The sequence below is a fragment of the Drosophila takahashii genome, chromosome 2R, assembly GCF_030179915.1.
Source record: "Drosophila takahashii strain IR98-3 E-12201 chromosome 2R, DtakHiC1v2, whole genome shotgun sequence".
NCBI classification, from domain to species: Eukaryota; Metazoa; Arthropoda; class Insecta; order Diptera; family Drosophilidae; genus Drosophila; species Drosophila takahashii.
The window spans coordinates 36,338,089-36,358,853 of record NC_091679.1 but is presented as its reverse complement, the minus strand read 5'-3'; the positions used below and the strand labels follow the sequence as shown (position 1 = coordinate 36,358,853).

At 44.1% G+C, this 20,765-nt stretch overlaps 3 protein-coding genes across 4 annotated transcripts; 2 read left to right on the top strand and 1 right to left on the bottom strand.

Moving 5' to 3' along the window:
- The first annotated feature begins 114 nt into the window (after positions 1-114).
- LOC108064745 (gastrin/cholecystokinin type B receptor) lies at positions 115-2,399 on the top strand. Its single transcript, XM_017152425.3, has 3 exons — positions 115-576; positions 830-1,180; positions 1,344-2,399. The coding sequence occupies exons 1-3, from the start codon at positions 223-225 to the stop codon at positions 2,193-2,195; spliced, it is 1,557 nt and encodes a 518-aa protein (XP_017007914.2). The 5' UTR covers positions 115-222; the 3' UTR covers positions 2,196-2,399.
- An 856-nt stretch (positions 2,400-3,255) lies between these two features.
- LOC108064744 (sphingomyelin phosphodiesterase) lies at positions 3,256-10,452 on the top strand. 2 transcript variants are annotated; one of them, XM_070213257.1, is made up of 7 exons: positions 3,256-3,694; positions 7,188-7,349; positions 7,402-8,722; positions 8,782-8,990; positions 9,050-9,344; positions 9,402-9,587; positions 9,999-10,452. In XM_070213257.1, exons 2-7 carry the CDS (start codon positions 7,277-7,279, stop codon positions 10,054-10,056), a joined length of 2,142 nt encoding a protein of 713 aa, XP_070069358.1. In that variant the 5' UTR covers positions 3,256-3,694; positions 7,188-7,276; the 3' UTR covers positions 10,057-10,452. The 2 variants fall into 2 exon arrangements, with proteins under 2 accessions (XP_070069358.1, XP_017007911.1); XM_017152422.3 differs by lacking the exon at positions 9,999-10,452 and adding an exon at positions 9,821-9,988.
- Positions 10,453-12,920: 2,468 nt separating this feature from the next.
- Positions 12,921-14,741, bottom strand: LOC108064697 (uncharacterized). The gene is made up of 2 exons (XM_070214064.1): positions 14,469-14,741; positions 12,921-14,396 (listed from the first exon to the last, which is right to left on the bottom strand). The coding sequence occupies exons 1-2, from the start codon at positions 14,469-14,471 to the stop codon at positions 13,149-13,151; spliced, it is 1,251 nt and encodes a 416-aa protein (XP_070070165.1). The 5' UTR covers positions 14,472-14,741; the 3' UTR covers positions 12,921-13,148.
- Positions 14,742-20,765: the final 6,024 nt, after the last annotated feature.

The following is a 20,765-nucleotide window of genomic DNA, read 5'->3' as shown; positions in this document are numbered from 1 at the left end:
TGAGTGATTACGATGATGATGATGGCGTGTGCAACGAGGTGCGCATAATAATGACAGTGGATAGCAATCTGAACGATAAGCGGGCACCCGATAATGAAACATTAAGCCCATCGGTAGTCGGTAGTCGGTGGTCATAAATCTGTCGCCAGTCTGTCGGCGGAAGCTTTTAGGTCCGGACCTTTAGCGCGGCATACTTTCGGGCTTTCTGGCATTGGGTTGGAAATGGCCCTGCTCCACTACACCTTCGACCAACTCGATTTGTACTTAAAGTGGGCTTTCACCCATTATGGGGAGGCCACCCCGAGCACGGCGCTCCAGCCGGTTCCCGGCGTCGTTGTCGGTGATCTCAGCCAGCTGAATGGCTTCAAGCGGAACGCCTTCTCCGCCGTGGTGGGCACTCTATTTGTCCTGGCCTTCTCCGGGAATCTGGGCACCCTCTATGTCAACACGCGCCGAAAGCTGCGACCCTTCTTCAGAGCCTGCCTCATATCACTGGCCTGCAGTGATCTCGTCTCCAGTGTCTTCTGCACTATCTCTTATATGGCCCAGTTCCAGGCGGAGTACCTCCAGCTTTGGGTGAGTTGGAAAAGCCAGGAAAAAGGAAATATTCGAAAATAAGAAATCTATAATTATCTGGTGTTTATGCAATTTTTAAAATATTTTCCAATATTTTCTTCTATATGAGCCTTCTATATGAACCTTAAATTTCATATTTTAAATATTGCAAATACTTAAATTTATTTATTATTTAAAATAAACTACTTTATCATACATCCTTTTTGTACAAGTTACATTTTTTTAAAAACGATTTCCATCTGAATCTTTATAGACAATTGGCGGCTTCATGTGCAACTTTGTGCCGTTCATAACGACCACCTCGGTGCTTTCCGGCAGTTTGACCCTGGTGGCCATTGCCCTGGATCGCTACTTGGCTATTATGCGACCCGTGCTGGGATTCTGGAATCCGGACATTCGCTTCAGCAGCCTGTGCATGCTGCTCATCTGGGCCTGTTCGATTGGCGCCTCTGGACCGCTTCTTGGGATCTACGAGTACAAGAGAATCTGTCTGCTGGGTGTGGAAAATGACTCTTCCGAGGAAAGCGCGGAAGTGCCAACGGCTGTGCCCGAGGAACTGGTGATCACTCAATTGGAAATGGTCCACATGTGCCTGGCCGGAGACGTAAGTCAACGACTGGATTATCTCTTCAATACACGTCGTATATTTGACAGCGATTAAGGGGATTTGAGGGGGGAGAACGAGTGGATTGTCGAATCAATGTTCCGATTATCTTATCAGCCGGGTGAAAAACAATTAATGCAATTCTATAAATATTCCGTTTCAGCACGATGTCGGACTCTACTACGTCATACTGTTCACCCTGATTTTTCTGCCCTGCATAGTGTCCTTCGTGTGGTTGAATGCGGTGATAGCGAGGCAACTGTGGCTGCGGAGGCACTACCACCAGGAGCAGCAGGTGCAGGAGCAGGAGCCAAAGGAGGGTCAGTTCAAGGCGATGTCGAGTGGGGGGGATCTCCTGATGCCCTCCACTTTGGTCAGTGCCATGGGTGTGGCCTTGCCCTTTGCCTTGGAGAAGTCACCGCAGCTGCCGGCGAAGAGTCCTCGGAAGGATCCGGAGAAGAGGACCACGGCGGCTGCGTTGGCCAGGGAGGCCAGGCATCGCAGGATGGTGGTGGTGGTGCTCCTGATGATGGCGGTCTTTATCTGCCTCCGACTGCCCGCCTGGGTCTTCCTAATCATGCGACTGTATGGATCCTACTCCGAACCCATTGACTGGCTGCTGTACTTCAGTTTCGGCATACTAAACCTGTTTAGCTGTGCGTTAAATCCCATTTTCTACACCTTCCTAACACAAACCATAAGGACTGTATCGCTGGTGAAGCAAAAGGTGCGGGGATTCCTGGGCTGTGGTCCGAGTAAAGTTCAGGATGCCATGCCCACGGATCAGATGGACAGAAGCCGGTGCTGCTGCGGCCTCCGACCCCCGACTTTCACTTGGAGATGTTATCCCACCCGGGATATGGCAGGCACCACTGTTATCCGGGATGTGGACCCAGCGGATCAACAGCCGGATCCCAGTAGCCTACGGCGATTCCTCAGCCTGAAGGGGGAGGTGTTCACCATTTACAAGCAGTGCGATGACTCGTCGAGTGCGTCAATCGAGTCCTCCGCCTGATAGGCGGTGCTCATAAATCACCCGAGTGCATTTGTCGGATACGGGGGCCAACGGTTAGCAGAACTTGATTGATGGATCCAACCCCCACCTATAGTATATAGCCTATTCGGCCGCAAAAACGGTTGGTCACGGTGGGTATATCACCTACAAATACGCATATAAGCGCACATATTATGTACCTCATTAAATGTGTAAATATGAGGAATAAAGCGAATGGGTGTTGGCAACTAAGTAACCATTAACACTTGGCATAATCGAGTTTGGGAAGGTCTAAGTCGTTATAATAACGAAAACTAAAGACCACTTGAGCTCTGAAAAAGTGTTTATAATTCAAAGTAGCTTTATTTCGGGGGAACTAACTCAGTCAGAAGCTTAAGTTTTTAATGGTATTGCAAACATTTGTTAAAAATTTAATTAATAATTAAATTGATTACCAACCATATTAATTTAACAATTTTTTTTTAGGCAAAAATATTAAATAATAGTCATATGTATATTGTATAGCTTTACTAAGTATTAAGTCCAGTCAGTCGAAATAAGTCAGTTTGGTCAATTTATGACAAAGAAAATAGCAAGAATTCGTGTGAGTAAGGCAGTCATTATAAAACAAGCAGCTAATCACTAGACTAGAAATCAAAAGTTGTCTATTTATTAAGACCAATTTAACGAATTTAAATCATGCCAAAATATGCGAATGAACAAACAAATTTTAACGAAGAATTCGCCTGACTAAGAAACCCATTATAAAGTCAGCAGATCGTAGCCGAAACAATGCATGATCTGTAGAACAGATTTCATCAAATACTAGATACTTCCGTTTTGGAACAATAGTTAACAAATTTTCATGTGAGATAGAAACTAATTAATTGTCAAAAGTTGGGCACGCTAGACCTCTGCTACTCATATGGCAAAAGCAAAAGCTCTCTCCCATTTTATTTCTACCTCTCTGGGGTCTTTGGGATCTAAAAAAGTACTCTCTCTTTTTCCCATGAACTTTTATCAGCTGCAGAGCTCGACGAAGCTCGGCTCAAAAGCTGAATTCTGCGCTTCGCTTCTCAATTCATTCAGTGTCGGCGGTTCGCGGCGAGCGGTTGGTTTCTCTCAGCGGAGAAACGCGAATTCTTTGTGCGGCGGGTGAAATCTTCGACGGAAGAAACGACAAAACAAAGCGACAAGTGTGGAGTGCAGGCCAAAAAAGAAATACATAAGTTCGATTGTAGAAAATCGTGAGCCAAACAAATGAATCGCAAATAAATGAGGCCAATCAGCGGAGCAGAGCTGCGAATTATGGCACAATCTTGCCTATAAATAGTGTAACCATAGGAAAGAAAAAGTGGCAAACAAACAACACGAATAAAAAGCATAAAAAGGGAAAGAGGCGAGGTATAAATAAAGAAAACAGAAACCGAAAGAACAAAGGCGGGTTCGTTGTGGGTCAAGAACGAAAGTTCGGCTCAAAAGTGCCCGTTGAGTGTGCATTTTTCGGGATCTGGGAAGAGGTAACTATAGCTATGCAAAGTCTGCGGCTTTGATCAATGTTTTGGTTTGGTCTTGGTTCAATCTGTAAACCAGTCGAGTTGGTTACTCTTTTTTTTACTGTTACACATTTCGTCAGAAGCAACGCGTCAGGAAAAACACGTTTGCGCATTTCACTTTGGGTATCTCGGCTTGTCACGCATGCGCAGACCGTCTTGCAAAATCCGCACCTTGTTTCACTTTTTGCGGCCCATTCTAAGGCGTTATAAGCAGTGTATGGTTTATATAGGAAGACCCATCTAAGTGCGATCTTCTGGTTACGCAGCTTTACGCTTTCGTTTGGCATTCTGGTTTCTAGTTTCCGTTTCTATTCGCGTGCAGTTTGCTGTAGTCGCGGTATTCGAGGTACGATGAGTGGCGATATGGCTGCATGTTTAATTAGCCCCCGCTAACCAAAACAGCCGAGCCACAAAAACAAATATATAGGCCAGTATTTGGACATGACGAGGCTGTTCCATTGGCCACTGGCTAGTAGCCATCCCATCCATACGAATGGCAAACAACGCACACGCACTGCCCAGAAGCTTGACCATGAATATTAAATCGGTGGGGAGAAGATCGAAATGTTTTTAATGGGGGATCGGAATAGTTTACTTTTCTAACATTTACATAGAAACGTAATTCCTACATATCTGCGTAAACGTGATATCTTGGGTTAAACGGGTTAATTCTCGGCCACATTCTCACAATCGAAGCTTTCTTTTTCTTAAGAAATCAATTAAACACAATCAATCACTTTGGGTACACAAAACTGAACAAAAATTTCCATAGACCAATTTGCCGGGGGAAAAAGAAAAGAAACTCACTTTCGTTTTCATTTTCAGGTGGTTATCTCTGTAGACCGCGCTCTCCCATCTCTTTCCTAATTATTATAAAACCAGAAACGTTCATTAAAACATTACATGCAGCGTGACCGAGACTGCAGCATTATACAATAGACACTAAAAGCAAAGCCAACAAGATTGGATGGAGTGACTTAAGCCCTGGGATATAGAGATAGAGATGTTATTATGGTGAGGTACATGGGTGTGGGACCCACTCCATTTAGCACATGCCCGGCCGAAATAACAAAAGCGAGAGAAAGAAGAAATTATATTATCAAAAATAATTTCTAAAGAAAGTGAAAGTTTTTTGGGCAGCACATTTTTTTCCCGACTTACCGTTGCCCGCTGAGTGGCCCTTTTTTGGGGAGTAATCGTGCCCTGAATGAACGATGCCAACCCAATATATTGTGAATGAGAAAGCTGAGCCGTAGAATAACAGCCAGCAGATGCAGATGGTGTGTGCCAAAAATCCATTTTTCTGACCACGTGCTGCAGGTGTAGTAAATATAAAGATGATAAAACCGGTTAGCAAAAGAGTCTCTGTTCGTTTTGATAGTTTTGTAATGTCTTTTGGGTTCGAGTTCGGGTTCAGGCGCTTTTGATGGCTGTAACTTGACCTGCATTCAGCTGGAAATTAGTGTTGTCCTCGGCTAACCTTGTCCGCGAAACGAGTTTTCTGGTCTTCTGCCCCCCCATCAAATGTGTTAATAATGCATTTCTACTTGAACCGAACGATAGGCGCCCTGGAGAAGGCACTTTCGATTTTCGCTCGAATCTCTGCGGTAAATAAAAAGTTGAAAAACCCTCGGATATTACAAGACGCCGACGATTTCTCTCCGCCGGGGGAGAGGCCAATGTACTTTCGGCTTGAGACTGCGACACTTGTCCGTCGTTTGTCAGGGTGTCTGGCTTATGGATGCGGCATTGTCGATTTGGCGGGGCTATGCCAATTGGTTGGGTGGCATTGAGCCCGGTGCATAATGTTGTGTACGAGTATAAGGCCTGTCGCCACAAACAAATCAATTGGCTTTAGTTGTTTTGTTTACTCGCACTTGATTGCTATTTTATATATCGTGTCATGTGATAGCCGTTTGAATGGGCGAACCATGAATTGGAAGTCTGGAGATGAGTCAGGGTCAAAGACGCGAATGTGAAGGCGTTTTTTTACCATTTTGTTAATTTACTTTCCATACTTTTACTTCAAAAAGACCTTTTATAATGACGTCTTTTTAGTTTTAGATAATTGAGTTTCAGAATGGTGAATTTACCAATTTTGCTTTTTATAGTTTTCCAAAGAAGAATCATATTTATTTAATATTATTTTTTGTGCAGCCCGAAATCTCAATATCATATTTGTATCTCTTAGTTTATTTTTCTATCCTCTGAATCATATTAAGTTCCATACCTCAAACAGCTTATCTCAGCTTTTTCTTGATTAAACGTTCCCTTGCATAAATCTTTTTAAAGTATATTTTTATTGCGTACTCAACTCGTTATATAGTTCACACTGATAAGGGCGTTTCCTCCCAAACAACAACAGAAACTTGATTTGCTCAGTGTTAAAAAATAAATAAAAAACTACATTGGCAAATAAAAGTACATGAGATTCATGAAATCACATTCGGACGACAGATGCTGATAAGGCAGTTTGATAAGGCCATCTCAGCAGAAAAGGGGTAAATAATACGAGGGCTTCCAGGGGACTGTGATATTTTACGAAAAGTTTTAAGCAAACAACACTCGATGTACAGACACCGCACAAATGTATCCGTCAATCCAAATAAAATCGCTGCAACAATTCCATCTAATGTTGAATGCATCGGTTGGTGACATTTCCCCGATTGCTGATGATGTTGCTCACGTTTGTTGCCCATGTTGCTGCTCTGTTGTGGGGGTGTTCAAACATGACTGCCATTTACAGCTAACGAGATTTTAAGTGCTGTCAAATGTTGATGAAACCGTCAAACACCCGCACACAAATTGAAATTTAGATTTCGTGTCCCCAGCGACGAGCAATCGGAAAGGTCAAGTGGTGAAGGGATGGAATTGGTATTATGGTTGGTTTTTGGAAATGGCTGCATTGGATTTGTGGCCAAGCAAGGTAATGCGACAAAAGCCAGGGGGCGATTTATGGTCCAAATGGTGGAGATACCTTTACGGCTGAATAAATGAGCAGGATTTGCAAACAAGATTGGTGCTTACAGTCATGACATCAAATGTAATAACTCATTCCAAAATGAGTTGACTTTCGGACATCGATGAAATGTGTGCTACCTTTAATTTTTCATTGGTAAAATTGGATTTACAATTTCTGGGAAGCTTTTTTGATTGAGATTACAGAAACTTTACAACCCAACTGTGAGTTATTAAAGAGTTAAAGCAGCAGCCAGTTTATTTATGAGTCTGTCCCCTGCATTACATAAATGTTAATGGTACTGGCCATAAATCAAGCAGGAAAAGAAACTGCATACTAAAAACCAAAACAAACCGAAAACGTTGATGAGCCACTGCACATACTCTTACTTAAATACAAAAAAAACGCCGTAATGAAACTCGTTCCACAAAATAATGACTCTCCAATTTGCTGTCTCCGCTTGTTATTTTCTTATTTTGGGTAAACCCTGCTATGTAGGTCAAGCCGCCTGCTACCTGTGGAGCTCCTACTCCATCCATAAATACCTGGGCTAAACTGGCGTGGCAAAGTCCACAAGTCCAGCAGTTATGACACAGCAACAGCCGCCGGGTAAATGCTGGCTCATCCTGGGCCTTCTGGCAGTTCTATCCCTATCAGATGGTGAGTACTCAAGGGGTTATCATCGGAATCAATTCTAATATGCCCCCCTCAGTTGCAGCCCTGCCCTTTCTGTTTACGAACCTCAGGCCGCAGATAAACTGGACGCAGCCGGAAATGCAGCGTTGGGTGATTGAGGAGCAGCCGCGCAGCATTCAGCCGCATCTGGAACCCATGCTCCACCCGAATCGCACTCATCGCACTCTACCCTCGGATAGCTCGGACTCCGAGTTCCTCCAGAGACTGGTGGACATCCGGCACAATCAGACGGCCAGCTCGGGCCGAATGCTGTGGTACGATGTGGCCGGAGGCGATGGCCTCGTCTATCCACCCTTTGTGGACAAGGCTTTGAAGTTGCTGAACCTCAAGCAGGTGGCCTTCGAGATCGAGAACAGTGTGATGTCCAAGGTGACCTGCACCGCCTGCCGAGCGGGAGCCGGAATGCTGCAGCATCAGATTCAATCGGGAAAGACGGATGCGGAGCTCATTCGCATGATCACGGACTACTGCACCAATCTGAATATCCAGAGTGCCCGGGTTTGCCAGGGAGTCGCCCAGCTCTTTGGCAGCGAGTTGATATACGTATTGAAGCGGGTCAATCTCAGTCCCGATGAACTGTGCAGCTTTGTGATTGGCGACGGTTGTGCGGATGTCTACAATCCGTATCATGAGTGGGAGGTGATTTTCCCCCCGGTGCCGAAGCCTCCTCGTCTCGCCGATCTCCCGATTCCCATGGAGGCGGCTCCCTTCTTCAAGGTCCTGCACATCTCCGATACCCACTATGATCCCCACTATGCGGAGGGTTCCAATGCGGATTGCAATGAGCCACTCTGCTGTCGACTGAGCAGCGGTCGCCCTGCCACCCCGAATGCAGCGGCTGGAAAGTGGGGGGACTACCGGAAGTGTGACACCCCCAAGAGGACGGTGGATCACATGCTCTCGCACATCGCGGAGACGCACAAGGACATCGACTACATCCTGTGGACGGGCGATCTGCCGCCGCATGACGTGTGGAACCAGACGAAGGAGGAGAACCTGGCCATTATCAAGGACACCGTGAAGCAGATGGTGGAAATGTTTCCGGGCATTCCCATCTTTCCGGCTCTGGGCAACCACGAAAGTGCCCCGGTGAACAGCTTTCCCCCGCCCTACGTGAATCAGGTGGATATATCCATTAGCTGGCTGTACGACGAACTGGATGTCCAGTGGCGGCGGTGGTTGCCCCAAAGTGTGACCCACACGGTGCGACGGGGAGCCTTCTACTCGGTGCTGGTTCGCCCCGGTTTCAGGATCATCTCGCTGAACATGAACTACTGCAACAACAAGAACTGGTGGCTGCTACTCAATTCCACAGATCCAGCTACAGAACTTCAGTGGTAAGTAAGGCCTTAAAAGGGATATAATAATATATTTAACATTTATTTTTCCTTTAAAGGTTCATCTACGAGCTTCAGAGTGCCGAGTTCTCCAACGAAAAGGTGCACGTCATAGGCCATATACCACCGGGACATTCCGACTGCCTGAAAGTCTGGTCGCGCAACTTTTACAAGATCATCTCGCGTTACGAGAGCACAGTGACCGCCCAGTTCTATGGACACACGCACTACGATGAGTTTGAGATGTTCTACGATCCTCATGATCTAAGTAATAACTTTCAAAATAAAATCTATTAGCAAACCTACTAATCAAATGATATTTCTTAGATCATCCCAATGGCATTGCGTACATAGGACCCTCTGTTTCGCCCTACTACGATCTGAATCCCGGCTATCGGATCTACTACGTGGACGGTGATCATGATGCGACTACGCGACTGGTCATCGACCATGAGTCCTGGATAATGAATCTCAAGGAGGCCAATCTGTATGGCTACCCCATTTGGTATAAGCTCTATACGGCACGAGCAGCCTACAACATGAAGGCCCTGCGTCCCAGCGATTGGAACAATCTGCTCAACGAGCTGACCAACAATCAGGAGCTTTTCGAGCTGTACTACAAGTGGGTTATGGTAGCTACTGCATGTTATTTTATATTTAATGGGTTACTTCTATCCAGATATTACTGGAAAAACTCGCCGGCGCGTCCCACCTGCGATGCCGAGTGCAAAAAGCGACTCATCTGCGACTGCCGCAGTGGGCGATCCCACGATCGAAAGCACTTTTGTGCCGAGGTCGAGTCCAAGATCGACGAGGAGTCGTCCAAGTCCTGGAAGTCCTGGTTCTACAAGGGATTGACCAACTCGTAAGCACTGTCTAGTTTAGCTGCGTGTTTTTCTGGTGTCGGTTGCTATAACTAATTACTAATCGAATTCAACTTGTAACCGTAATTAATACCTTGCTTTTAGTCACTTGTTTGTCTGCCATTACGCATTTTCATTTGTTTTAATTTTTACCCGATAATAACGAGCACATTTTATTTTCCGCCCTGGTGTGGTTCATGCAACAACTAAAATCGAATAACTAATGATCGAACAGCGCTGAGGATCGAACAGAAGAGCCGGTGACAAGCGCCGATGGTTATGGCCCTCTCGATGTGGTGATTGTTAACGTTGGTGGTTAAGGCCTGTACATATTTTTGGTGGCAAGATTCTGTAGTTTCCATGACAATAAATTACCCAAATGACCCCCGAAAACTCTTTATTATACCGTAAAGCTATAGCCTGCTGTCCTCCATCACCTACCTGCCCAAATACCTGCTGGGATATCGCTGATATATCCCCATATGATCTGGATCAACATCAGAATCAACTGCAAGTCAATGCAATCGCAACGAAGAAGAAGAATCGCCTACCCCATAAGTTTACTATGTGATAACTAGTGCTTAAATCCCATTTAACTAAGTTTACTTTAAATGCAACGATGCCGCAAAACGGTCCGCCCCCAAAAATACAAAACGCCGACTTTGAAACCTTAGAAGCGCCCCTCGGAAAATGAGTCAGTGAACAATAGTCATTTAACTGTAATCGAGTCGTTGTTGTTGTTGCCCCTTGCTGCCGCATTTCGGGGCGTGGCAAATGCGCCCCTCTACGTAACGGAAATTGTTGAACAAATTACCTTTAGACACCTAATTGTAATGCTAATCTAGGGCTTAACTTAAATAAAGTGCAATTATTTTTATAAAACAATATAATTGATTTTTCTGGGTTGAATTTTTTTTAGTAAAACATTGTTTTACCATAAAATTTAAATTTAAATTCAAATTTATCAGTGCTGTATAACATTGTCTAGCCTCGTTTACCAACACAGTTTTTAACTGTGGCTTAACAGGGCATAACTATGTTATGCTGCATAACAGTTATCGATAACATGTTAAGGTTTACTGTGACTGGTACAATGTTAAAAATATGGCGGGGGATTCAAAAATTGATTACTTGATAAGAGATATCTGTAATGGCTAAAATGGCTAATTTGCGTAGAAACAGACAGACGGACAGATGGACAGACGGACGGACAGACGGACATGGCTAGATCGACTCGTCTTGTGATGCTGATCAAGAATATATATACTTTATGGGGTCGGAAACGTCTCCTTCACTGCGTTGCAAACTTCTGACTGAAATCATAATACCGTCTGCAAGGGTATAAAAAATTAAGCAAAGTTAAATAGGACAAATACTTTTCTATCAAATGCATAATCTGAAATGATAGCTTCGAATAGTGTTTTGATTATAATTCAATGTGTAATTATAATATTGACATTTAGAAAAGGAAATTAGTTTCAATCAAAACTTGCAAACAACAATCACTTTGTTGCGACCTTAGATAATGATACTCAATACATAAACTAATTTCTGTTTAATAATTAAAACCTTATCAACAAGTGCAAAATACCCCACACAAATTCCCAAATAAGGGCGACTACCTGTTCGCAATGCATTTTCCCCTTTGAACTTTGAACTCCTTCCCCGCAGGATAAACAGACGCTAGTCCTTTGAGCAAACTCCGGGACCCCAAAGGACAAAAGGGGGTGGAAGGGGCATCGGTGGGCACATTCTAGTCGTTGTCAATACGCCCCGTTGGCCGTTCCCTTCGCCTTGAGCTTGTTGAGCGGCCGTGCGTGTTTTCCTTCATTGGTGATAAGACACGCAGCGCGACGTGTGTGTGTGTGGGAGTGGGTATATCCTGGCTGCCAGTCATTATCCCTTTGTCACACACACACCCGCACGTTTTCCCACACTCACCCACACCCAGGCACACACAGACACACACACACACATGCAGCATCGGGCGGGCAAAACAATTCCGTTTACATTTCCCACATCCACCCACAAATCCACCCAAATGGCGTGTGCCGCCTTTCCTTTTTTCCCGATTTCCCTCGTGTTTTTGTTGCTTTGCATACTTTTAGGGGACGCTGCCGCTGGGAAACCGCACATGTGTGTGTGCCGCAAACAAACAAACAAACAAACGAAAAGACAAACAAACAGAGGGCCCAAAACAGCGAAAAGTACAACAATGCAATGCGTGCAAATTTTTAGAAAAATATACAAACAAAGGGGGGTGGGGGGAAGTGGGGGCATGGGGCATTATCTCATGTGGCACATACATTCGCTGGATTCTCGATGCGGCGCTTAAATGCCGCTTAACATATTTGATTTTTCTTCTTTTCCCCATTTTTTCCCCACATTCCTCGTTATTTTTTTGGTTCAACCTTGTTTGTTTTGGTTAAGCGATTGTTGTTGCTGTCAAAAGCTGGCGTATAAATTTGCATTTCGACAAAGCGCGAGAATTCACACATGTTAACCCATTAATGCCTGCTTCTGTGGCCCAGCACTATGAAATTAAAATGGTTAGAAGGGGCTGGAGAAAAACTACCAAAATGGTTTTCCATATTTACAGCGTTTTTTTTGGCCATTTAGCAATGGGTTAATTGAACAAAGAGCTCCTTCATTTGAATGCCAAAACACGTTTTTAAATAAATCAGCGCATTAATTATTCTCGCTTGCATAAATCGTTTCGCCTGTCGATGCCGCCTGCCCCAGGAAAATTTTATTCCGGCCCCCTAGTAGCTCGATTTTCCCCGATTTTCCGACCCCCTGCTGCTGCTGCTGCCAACACCTCCGCACATTTTTATTAGCTACGCATAATTGCTGCGGCAATAAAGCTGTTTTTCCCTTTGGCCAAAAAAAGGACGAGGACGAAGGACATGGCTGGGGATGAGGATGTGGGATTGGGAGTGCTGGGGGGCAGTGCGCGTGACCCGACAACATAACGACATTTAAGTGGCCACCGCAGCAGGAACAGCAACATCAGTAGTATCGCATCGGCATCGGCATCACCATCTGCCGGAGGAGTCCTTCTGCTCCAGGCTGTGGACTGCCGACCATGGACAGTGGGCGGCGGACGGTGGGCGTGGCTTCGGCCATGTTTGGCAACATGTTACAAAAAATTGATGCCATTGCTGTTTTTGCCCAGCTTTTGTTGCTGCAGCTGCACACATTTATTTATTGTTACAAGCTGCAGAGAAAAGCAGGGGAATGAGTGAAATGGTTACAAAAATATTTCCAAAGAGGAATTTTTGTTTTAGAAAATGCAAAAATAGAAGACATCTTTGTTGAGATATTTAAACAATTCATTAAAATAAATTTGTGAAACTTTAATATTACTTTTAAATTCATTTTCAATAGCACAAATATAAAAATGTCTTAGGATAATTATAAAATACATAAAGCTTTGGTATTTTTGAGGCATATGGTTTTTCATTTACCCCACACAAAAATATATAGATTAAAAACCTTATTTTGTTTTAGTAGGAAAATCGACTCGTTCTCAGATTCCAACTCATAGATAAACTCCTGTTGCTCTATTTCTTAACCCTGCGGTTCGTCTTGCGTTTAGGAACACACATCGCGGGATCCTCAATGCTGAGCACTTCAAAGAGCTCCTCGAAGGTTGGGGTCTCCTCCAGGAGACCCACGTTTCCCGGCACTTCGATGCCCCTCAGACGCATGCAGATCGCCTCGATGCTCCGCCATTTTTCCACGCAGCTCGGAGGAGCAGCTGGGTTCATGATTTCTTGCAAGGATACCTCGCACAGGTTGTCCTTGTGCCAAACGTTCTCTTTCACAGCCTTACCATCCTTACTTGTACTGGGCATATCCTCTTTTTCCGTCCACTTGGGAGCCCGCTGCATCATTTGGGGCATCAGTGTTTCCACAACAAGCTTATTATCCTGGTTCTCTAAAAACAGAAAGTCCTCGTCGCTGGTCTGCGGAGCAATCAATTGGGTCTGCAGACTCTTCGAATCCTTGTGCATTACATCCTTACTGTTTGAAATTTGGAAGTTGGAAAAAAACTTGGGCATCACTGTCTTCACGAAAATCTTATTGTCGAGGTTCTGATGATAAACAAGATCATCCGAGCTCAAATTGCTCCCCACAGAATGACTTGGCTGGTTTTCCGTTTTTATCTTGAAATCTGGATTGTTCAGCAAAGTGGCATTTCCTGATCCACGAGGTTTATCGTCCTCGATCTGGAGATTGGAAGAGTGACTCCTTTTCAGAGTTTTCCCAGTGGGCTTTTGGCTCTTTTTTTTAATCGCTCCATTTGTACGATCAGTCAAATCGTCATCGCTTGAGTTCTTACTAGGTTGCATGGGGATATTATGATTTTTGTAAAGGGATGCATCTTGGGAGAGTCCTCTCCAGCCCTCTCCCATCCCGTCAAGCTTTGGCTTTGGGGTTGTTCCAGTCAAGTGGCGACTCCTGTTTTTGTGATGATCCTTGTTCTCCTTGTTGTTAGGTTTGCTGGAGGGCAGTAGGCTCTCATCCCACTCCGAAACCGTTGTAGAACTTTCCCTAACACGTAGCCGAGGGTCTCGTGGAAAAATGTCACTCGTCACAGTCTCATTTACCTTATTAGCTGTGGTATTTTCCTTCAAAGTGTGAGGAGGCATTTCTGGTACTGGAGAAAGAGTCTCCACAGTCATTTGGGGTCCGGATCCGGATCCGGAGGAAGATGGACCTTCTTCGGACATCATGGGCTGTATTTCTACAAACTCGCTCCTGGGCAGGTGGACTGAGCACTTGTTCCGCTGCCAGTTCCTCTTCGACTAAAAAATATAAATATAGATACGAAGAGTGGTAAAAAATAAATTCTTTTAACTTTTTAAGCACTTTCTTACCATTTCGTTTTTACTCGAACAAATTTTTTGGAACCATAAAATTCCCGGAAGCTAAACACGCATGCGCACATGTGGATGGGCAGTCACGAAAGAAAAAACGATGGTTAAGATGGCGAAAATCACGAATCAGGGTTGCCAAGACGTCATAGAAGCGTATTCATAAGCTTTACTCATTTGATATATGGAATTTTATCCACACGCATTAAACATTTAATTTTTTTAAGCGAAAACAGCACACTTATAACAATTTACGCTTGCAATATTTCAAAATAACAATAATGGCCTGCCAACTTGCTGCAAATAACTACTTTTCTTACCAAGGATGCCAGATTGCTTTGAGCGGATACTCGAAGTTTAGGGCCAGGGCTGCCAGACAATAAAAAATACGTTAGGTTTTTAAACATTTAAAATTGTAAACAACTTTTAAAAAGCATTTGTTGATCTTAAGAAGAAGATTAAACTATAATCTGATAAGTCCACATTATTTTTAAACCCCCCAAAAATATAGGAACACTTAAAAAGAAAAACTAAGCTTCTTTGTTGTTGATTATAATTATTCAAGTTTTTTATTGTAATTTCCACATCAAGGTTTAAATTTGCTTTACTGCCACGGATTAGAGCAATGTCTCGGCATGTTGTAATTTCTCGGAAACTCTTAATACACAATACTTATTACAAAATATGTAGGAGAACCCTCCCCCAATCGACAGTTGTCAGTGGTTTTAACAATCCAGAATCCAGATAGCGCCGTCACTTTCAGCGGTTGTCAATGTTGTTGGCGCTACTGTTTCGTCCTGCGTGTAAAGCGCGAAAGGAAAATGTTATTTAATTACTCAAGCAAAAGCATGACAAGTGGAAATGTCGCCTGGGCGAGGGTCCTGGGCTCAGAAGCGAGGAGCGAGGAGCTGGTAGAAGGGATTCCGGGATCCAGAGTCATTCTCAGCAGGGCTGTCAGCTTGTCAGGAGCAGGCGCCATGGAAAAGCCGCCGGCGCATTGGTCACTCTTGCTCGCTTTTGTTTAAATTTAAATTCTATAAATAAATCTGCATGAGGACAAGGGAGACCAGGCATGTTGGCCATAAGCACGAGCAAGTGGATTGTGACTGCAGTTGGCATCGCTGTTGGCCACTAAACAAAAGCAGGCACAGCCACTGTGTGTTTTGCCCCGTTTTGAAAGGCATTCTGTGTGGCCGAATATCGCAGGACACTTATTTGTGGTGGTTTGAGGGTCCGAGAGTTTGCTCAGCTCAGTTGAGTTCCTTTTTAAGTCGTTTTTTTCCGTTACATTTGAATCGAGTATTACTATAAAAGAGTAGATGTCGATTTGCGTCATGTTCCCCCAGCCCAAACCATAAGTCCTAAAATTCTGGAAAAAATTGGGTCTGAATCGTGTGTTAGAGGAGGTGTGCACTAAGAAAGGATTTTTTAAAATTCGGCTCCTAAGGACTCCCAGGACTCTCAAAAAATGCAAAATTGGTTGATTAAAACATCAACCATTCCCACAGTTTTTAACCAAACAAGTTGATATTTTTTTTTTAAGCTTTATTTGTGGAAATCTTTGAAAGCCCAGAAGATGAGCCCCCACCGACTTCCGGTTGGGGCACTTAATTAATTTTTCCGCACCGATTATGCGATCGCATCCGTTTTTGTTTTAAAGTGCGGAGCTATGCCATACAATTAGTAAGGTATTTTTTTTTCTTTTTTTGGACCCACGGTTGATTTTATATGATCTTTTTTGTTTGCGGGGGTTGCGGGGGGCCTCTTTGGCAGCACGTTGTTTTTGTTTTTCGCAGCACTCACGAACGTCAGCAAAAGCAGAGCGAGAGAGTAGTGAGCAGAGAGAGAGAGTCATTTGAAGCGAAAGAGACGCCGCCAATGTTTTGTTTCTAGCTTAGAAACACCTGATAAAATTTTTCTATTTGGATACCAGAACGGATTATCTAATGGATGCAATTCTAAGTCAAAGTGTGTAGCCAACCCATTAAATTCATAAGGAATTTTGGTTTTGATTTTAAAAACATTTTGGATTGGCTTTCAAGGGGAGAGCAGGAAAAAAAACTTTCAGTCGTCACATTTGCATGTGAGAAACGCAATGACACACACACACATCGATAAATTGGCATGTACATACATAAGTATGTAATGATTAAATTAGGACAAAATAACGGAGTTAGATCTGTTTAAAATAAACGGTAAAAAAAGAGTAAAAGTTTTTCTCTGCATTCGCTTAGCTAACCAAATCTATAAAATTAAGTTGCGATTAAGGAGGTATTAGATAGATTAGGGTAAAAGAACTATAAGGGAAGGGTGAAGGTGAGAAAGATAAAGTTCGTTTGGACTTTAGTGAGGATAAGGTCAAGGTGACAAACAAGTTTTACTAAGAAAAAGTGAAGTTAAAGTAAGTATAGTAAGGAGAATTTGTTTTCAGGTGAGACTAAAGTTAGGTTAGCTAAGAAGAGGAAAAACTGGTGCTAAGGTGGGTTAAGACTAGGAAATAGTGAAAACAGCATTAAGGTGCTAAAAAAGTGTGCCAAGAGTTAGAATAAAATAGGTGGGGTTAAGGTGAGGTAATATTAGGGTTAATGCGGTGTTAAGGTAAGGTATGTTATGGTTAGAAGGATTAGAATATTAGTGCGTTGTAGGTGGGTTTACTGTTTAGCTAAGGTTACGCGGGATTTTACTCTGATATTAATTTGAATTTGAATATACAAAAAAATCAGCAATAAATGCATTGCTAATAGTAGCGGACAACGTCGCTTCGGGTATTGCTAGTTTTAATATAAAGGTGTCCAAAAGTATGCAATATTTTGAGTAACGAAACATGAACATTTTTTACTGCATACTTTTAGACAGCCTTGCAGGTGATTTGAAACCCATTTCTCGAAAATATTTGATGCTTTCACAAACAAAATGCAATTCTTCTTTGCTGTCCCTACGATTGCCATCAAACTTTGAACTCTCCGTTCTGGTCTAAACACACCTGACAGCCTGTTCATCCATTTCTTTTCCATGTGAGGAAACTCCTTTGACTGATTTTTATTCCCTTTATGGTACAACAGTTTGTTGTCCCTGCATTCTGGGAAGGTAATGCATTCGAATCGACAGACTCGAACGCCTTGAGCACGATGTTAATCCGATGTAAGCTCGTGTCCAAAGTCCACAGATCTCCACGTCATGCTTCAATTGTTCCCAACATATTGTTCTCGACAGACTCCAACTGCCAACCGAAAAAACCCGGAACCATCACATGTGTGCTCACCTTTGCCATCAAAAAGCAACCACAGGGGAGAACAGGACGCAGGGCTGGAAAAAAAATAATCACAAGGATGGGACTCTGGGGTTCGGAATGGGGATGGTATAGGGTATAGGGGAAAAAACGATGTAGCTGTGGAAATAGTAGTAGAGATAGGAAAGCGAGCAAAAAAATCTCAGCTGCAAATGACTTGTGTGCCATTGAGATAAACCCAAAATTTATTTATTTTTGCCATAAAACCCGAATGCAGTCAAGGCAAAAAGGACTTTTGGCCAGAAACCATTGTGATTGTGTGTGTGTGTGGCAGGCATTTGTTGTGCCTTCGTATGTATTTGTGTTTGAGCTTTCGACAGCAACAACAAAAGCGATGACGATGGCAACTAACTACAAATCCGTAGGCAATTAATTTGGCTAGAAAGCCCAAAAATACAAAACACCCGCCCGCATATTCGTGTGTGTGTGTGTGTTCGGAAAATGGGCAAAAATATTAAAGGGGGATAAGAGGGGGCGGCGCTCTGCCGAGTGGAAATGGAAAAGCGCCGCGCTCGACGTCAGCGTCAGTCGGTGGGAAAAAACGCAGAGAATCTGGTTCTGGCCAAGGAAAAAAGCAGTTTGAATGGAAATTCAATTGAGTGACATGAAAATGGAATTTTTCATATTTTTCCGCATGTTTTTGTTGCTCTCTGCGGAGATGAGAGAGCTCGTGTTTGGCTGCCAGGCACTTCACAAACACACAGTTTGTTCTTCATGTTGCTGCTGTGCTGTTGCTGTTGCTGCTGCTGCGGCTAACAACAACTATGGCATAGGAAAACGCCTGGCAGCCAAACCAGCAACATCCTCGCACCCACACAGCCGAAAGAGTCCTGGCGGAGATTATGCCCCGTCCCTGTCATTGCGCTACCTCTCTCTCCCTCTCTCTTCCCCTCTTTGGCAACAAAAAAACGTTTGCTTCTGACATTTTCATAATTAGGTATTCAAAATCTTTAATAACGGTTACTCTTGCTGGTTGTTGCTGCTGTTGTTGCTGCTATTGTTGCTGCTCCTGCTGCTGCTGAAAGCTGCCAGTTGCCACACAAATACGCATATTATCCTTATGGAGTTTTTGTGTCTTTGGGGCATACGAATCTGTGGCTAAAGAGCTTTGTTTAAATACATGTTGCTGCTGTCGCTGCTGCTGTTGCTAGTTGCTAGTTGCTGCTGTCATTGCTGTTTCCAATTTAAACCAAATTTCTATTTTAGATCACACTGATGAGCTGCCATCAAGGCTTAAGTTATTGAGTAATCACCACAAATGTGTAATTGCTGCTGTCTTTCTCGACTTTGCCCCTTTTCCCACTGCATTATCCGCATTTCACTTGCAGTCTACATTTTTACGCTCTTCACTTTGCCAGCTGGAGGAAAAGTCCTTTCTTGGCTTTTCATCTGCTGGAGGCGACAGGACAGGCAGCTGACGGCGACAATTCTAGCGCGTCCTTTGCCTCTGGACAGGCCAACCGCTGAGCAACTGTCGCTGTCGAGGAAAAGTAAAAGGAAGAGGAGGAGGACGAGGACGAGCACTCAGACGAGGGCAATCTTAATAAGCCGCCCAGTGGGTGGCCAGTTCACAGGCACCCGGACAAGGCCATTACCATCCATGAAGTGTTATCTGCCGACACCCAGTTGCCGATTCCCATATCTCCCCCAAACAGAGGGGGACACCCAAACAAACAGCTTCATTTTGACCTGCTGGCCTAGAGGACGCATCAAGTGGGTGGTGGGTGGTGGTTGCTCTGATTTTGTTTGCTGAATTGCCGTTGCCGCTGAGCAAACAACTTCCTTATCGCAGCGATACACGCTGCCTTTCGCCAGATAAACACAAACACACAGAGACACCCAAGTGACAAGTCACAAGTGACGCATGTGCAGCAGCAACATCAGCAGTTACAGCAGCAACACAACATGTCATTCAATGTTTAAAATAAAAATTAATAATTCATCGATGCGTCAACAGCAATCCGTTGTTTGCTCTCCTTCTTTCCCCCACTTAATGTATATTCGGATATTTTTTCTTTTTGCGACTGGCCATTTGGTCCGGTTGGTCCCAGCTGCCGCCAGCCGATGTATGCCACTCCAAATTGCCGTGATTTCATTCAATTTGTCGCAGCAGCAGCAGCAACAGCAGCAACAGCAGCGGCAGCAGCAACAAATGTTGCCACTTGCCAGCCAGCGCGGCCCAAAATTGTTTTCGTTTGCTACGTTTCATGAGAATATTCCTGGGCCCAGTCTGCTGCTGCTCTTCTCTCTCGCTTCCATTCGCCAGTGCGAAATGCGCATAAAAAAATGCTGTGTCCAACGCCCACAAAAGTCGCCCAACCCCACCCATCTCCATCTCCAATTCCTTGCCAATCCCCCCCAGAAATCCCAGACGACGACGACGACGACGTCAGGCTGGTGTGCCAATGCACAATTGTTGTTTGTATGAGAAAATCTCGCCTAATGGCGTTTTACATTATTTGCCGCCTGATGCTGCTCTTCCGACGACGACGACGACTTCGCTGCCATGGCCAACTGCTACCAAGTAGTAAAAGAAGCGGCCTTCCACCCACCGAACCACCCACTGCCCACCCAACCTTTTGGATTTCCCAACTCGAGTGCCAAATATTCCCTCTCTGTCGCTCCACGTTCAAGTTTGTGGTTTAGGGTGCTTGGGTTTTCGGTTGTGGCAAGTTTTCCTCATGATTCAGGACAACGGGGAAATGCGGGGATGGGAAAACTGCGGCTGCTGGACAAGATGAATGGCCACTTATTGGCCAAAGCGGGTTTTGTTTAAATTGTGGTGGTCAATTTGTTGGAATGTATTGAAACGTCTTCGCAGGCGTAGATTGATGGAGCCACCAGATGGCCGGATGATATGCATGGCCCATGTGATAGATGTGTCAATCGGTGGCTAATTAGTACGGGAAATTGGAGAGACTGGATTTGGGGGACATGTGGGAGTACTTAATGATTATAGAGCTAAGATCAATATAAATCACGATTCAAATATGAATCAATTATTTAAAAAA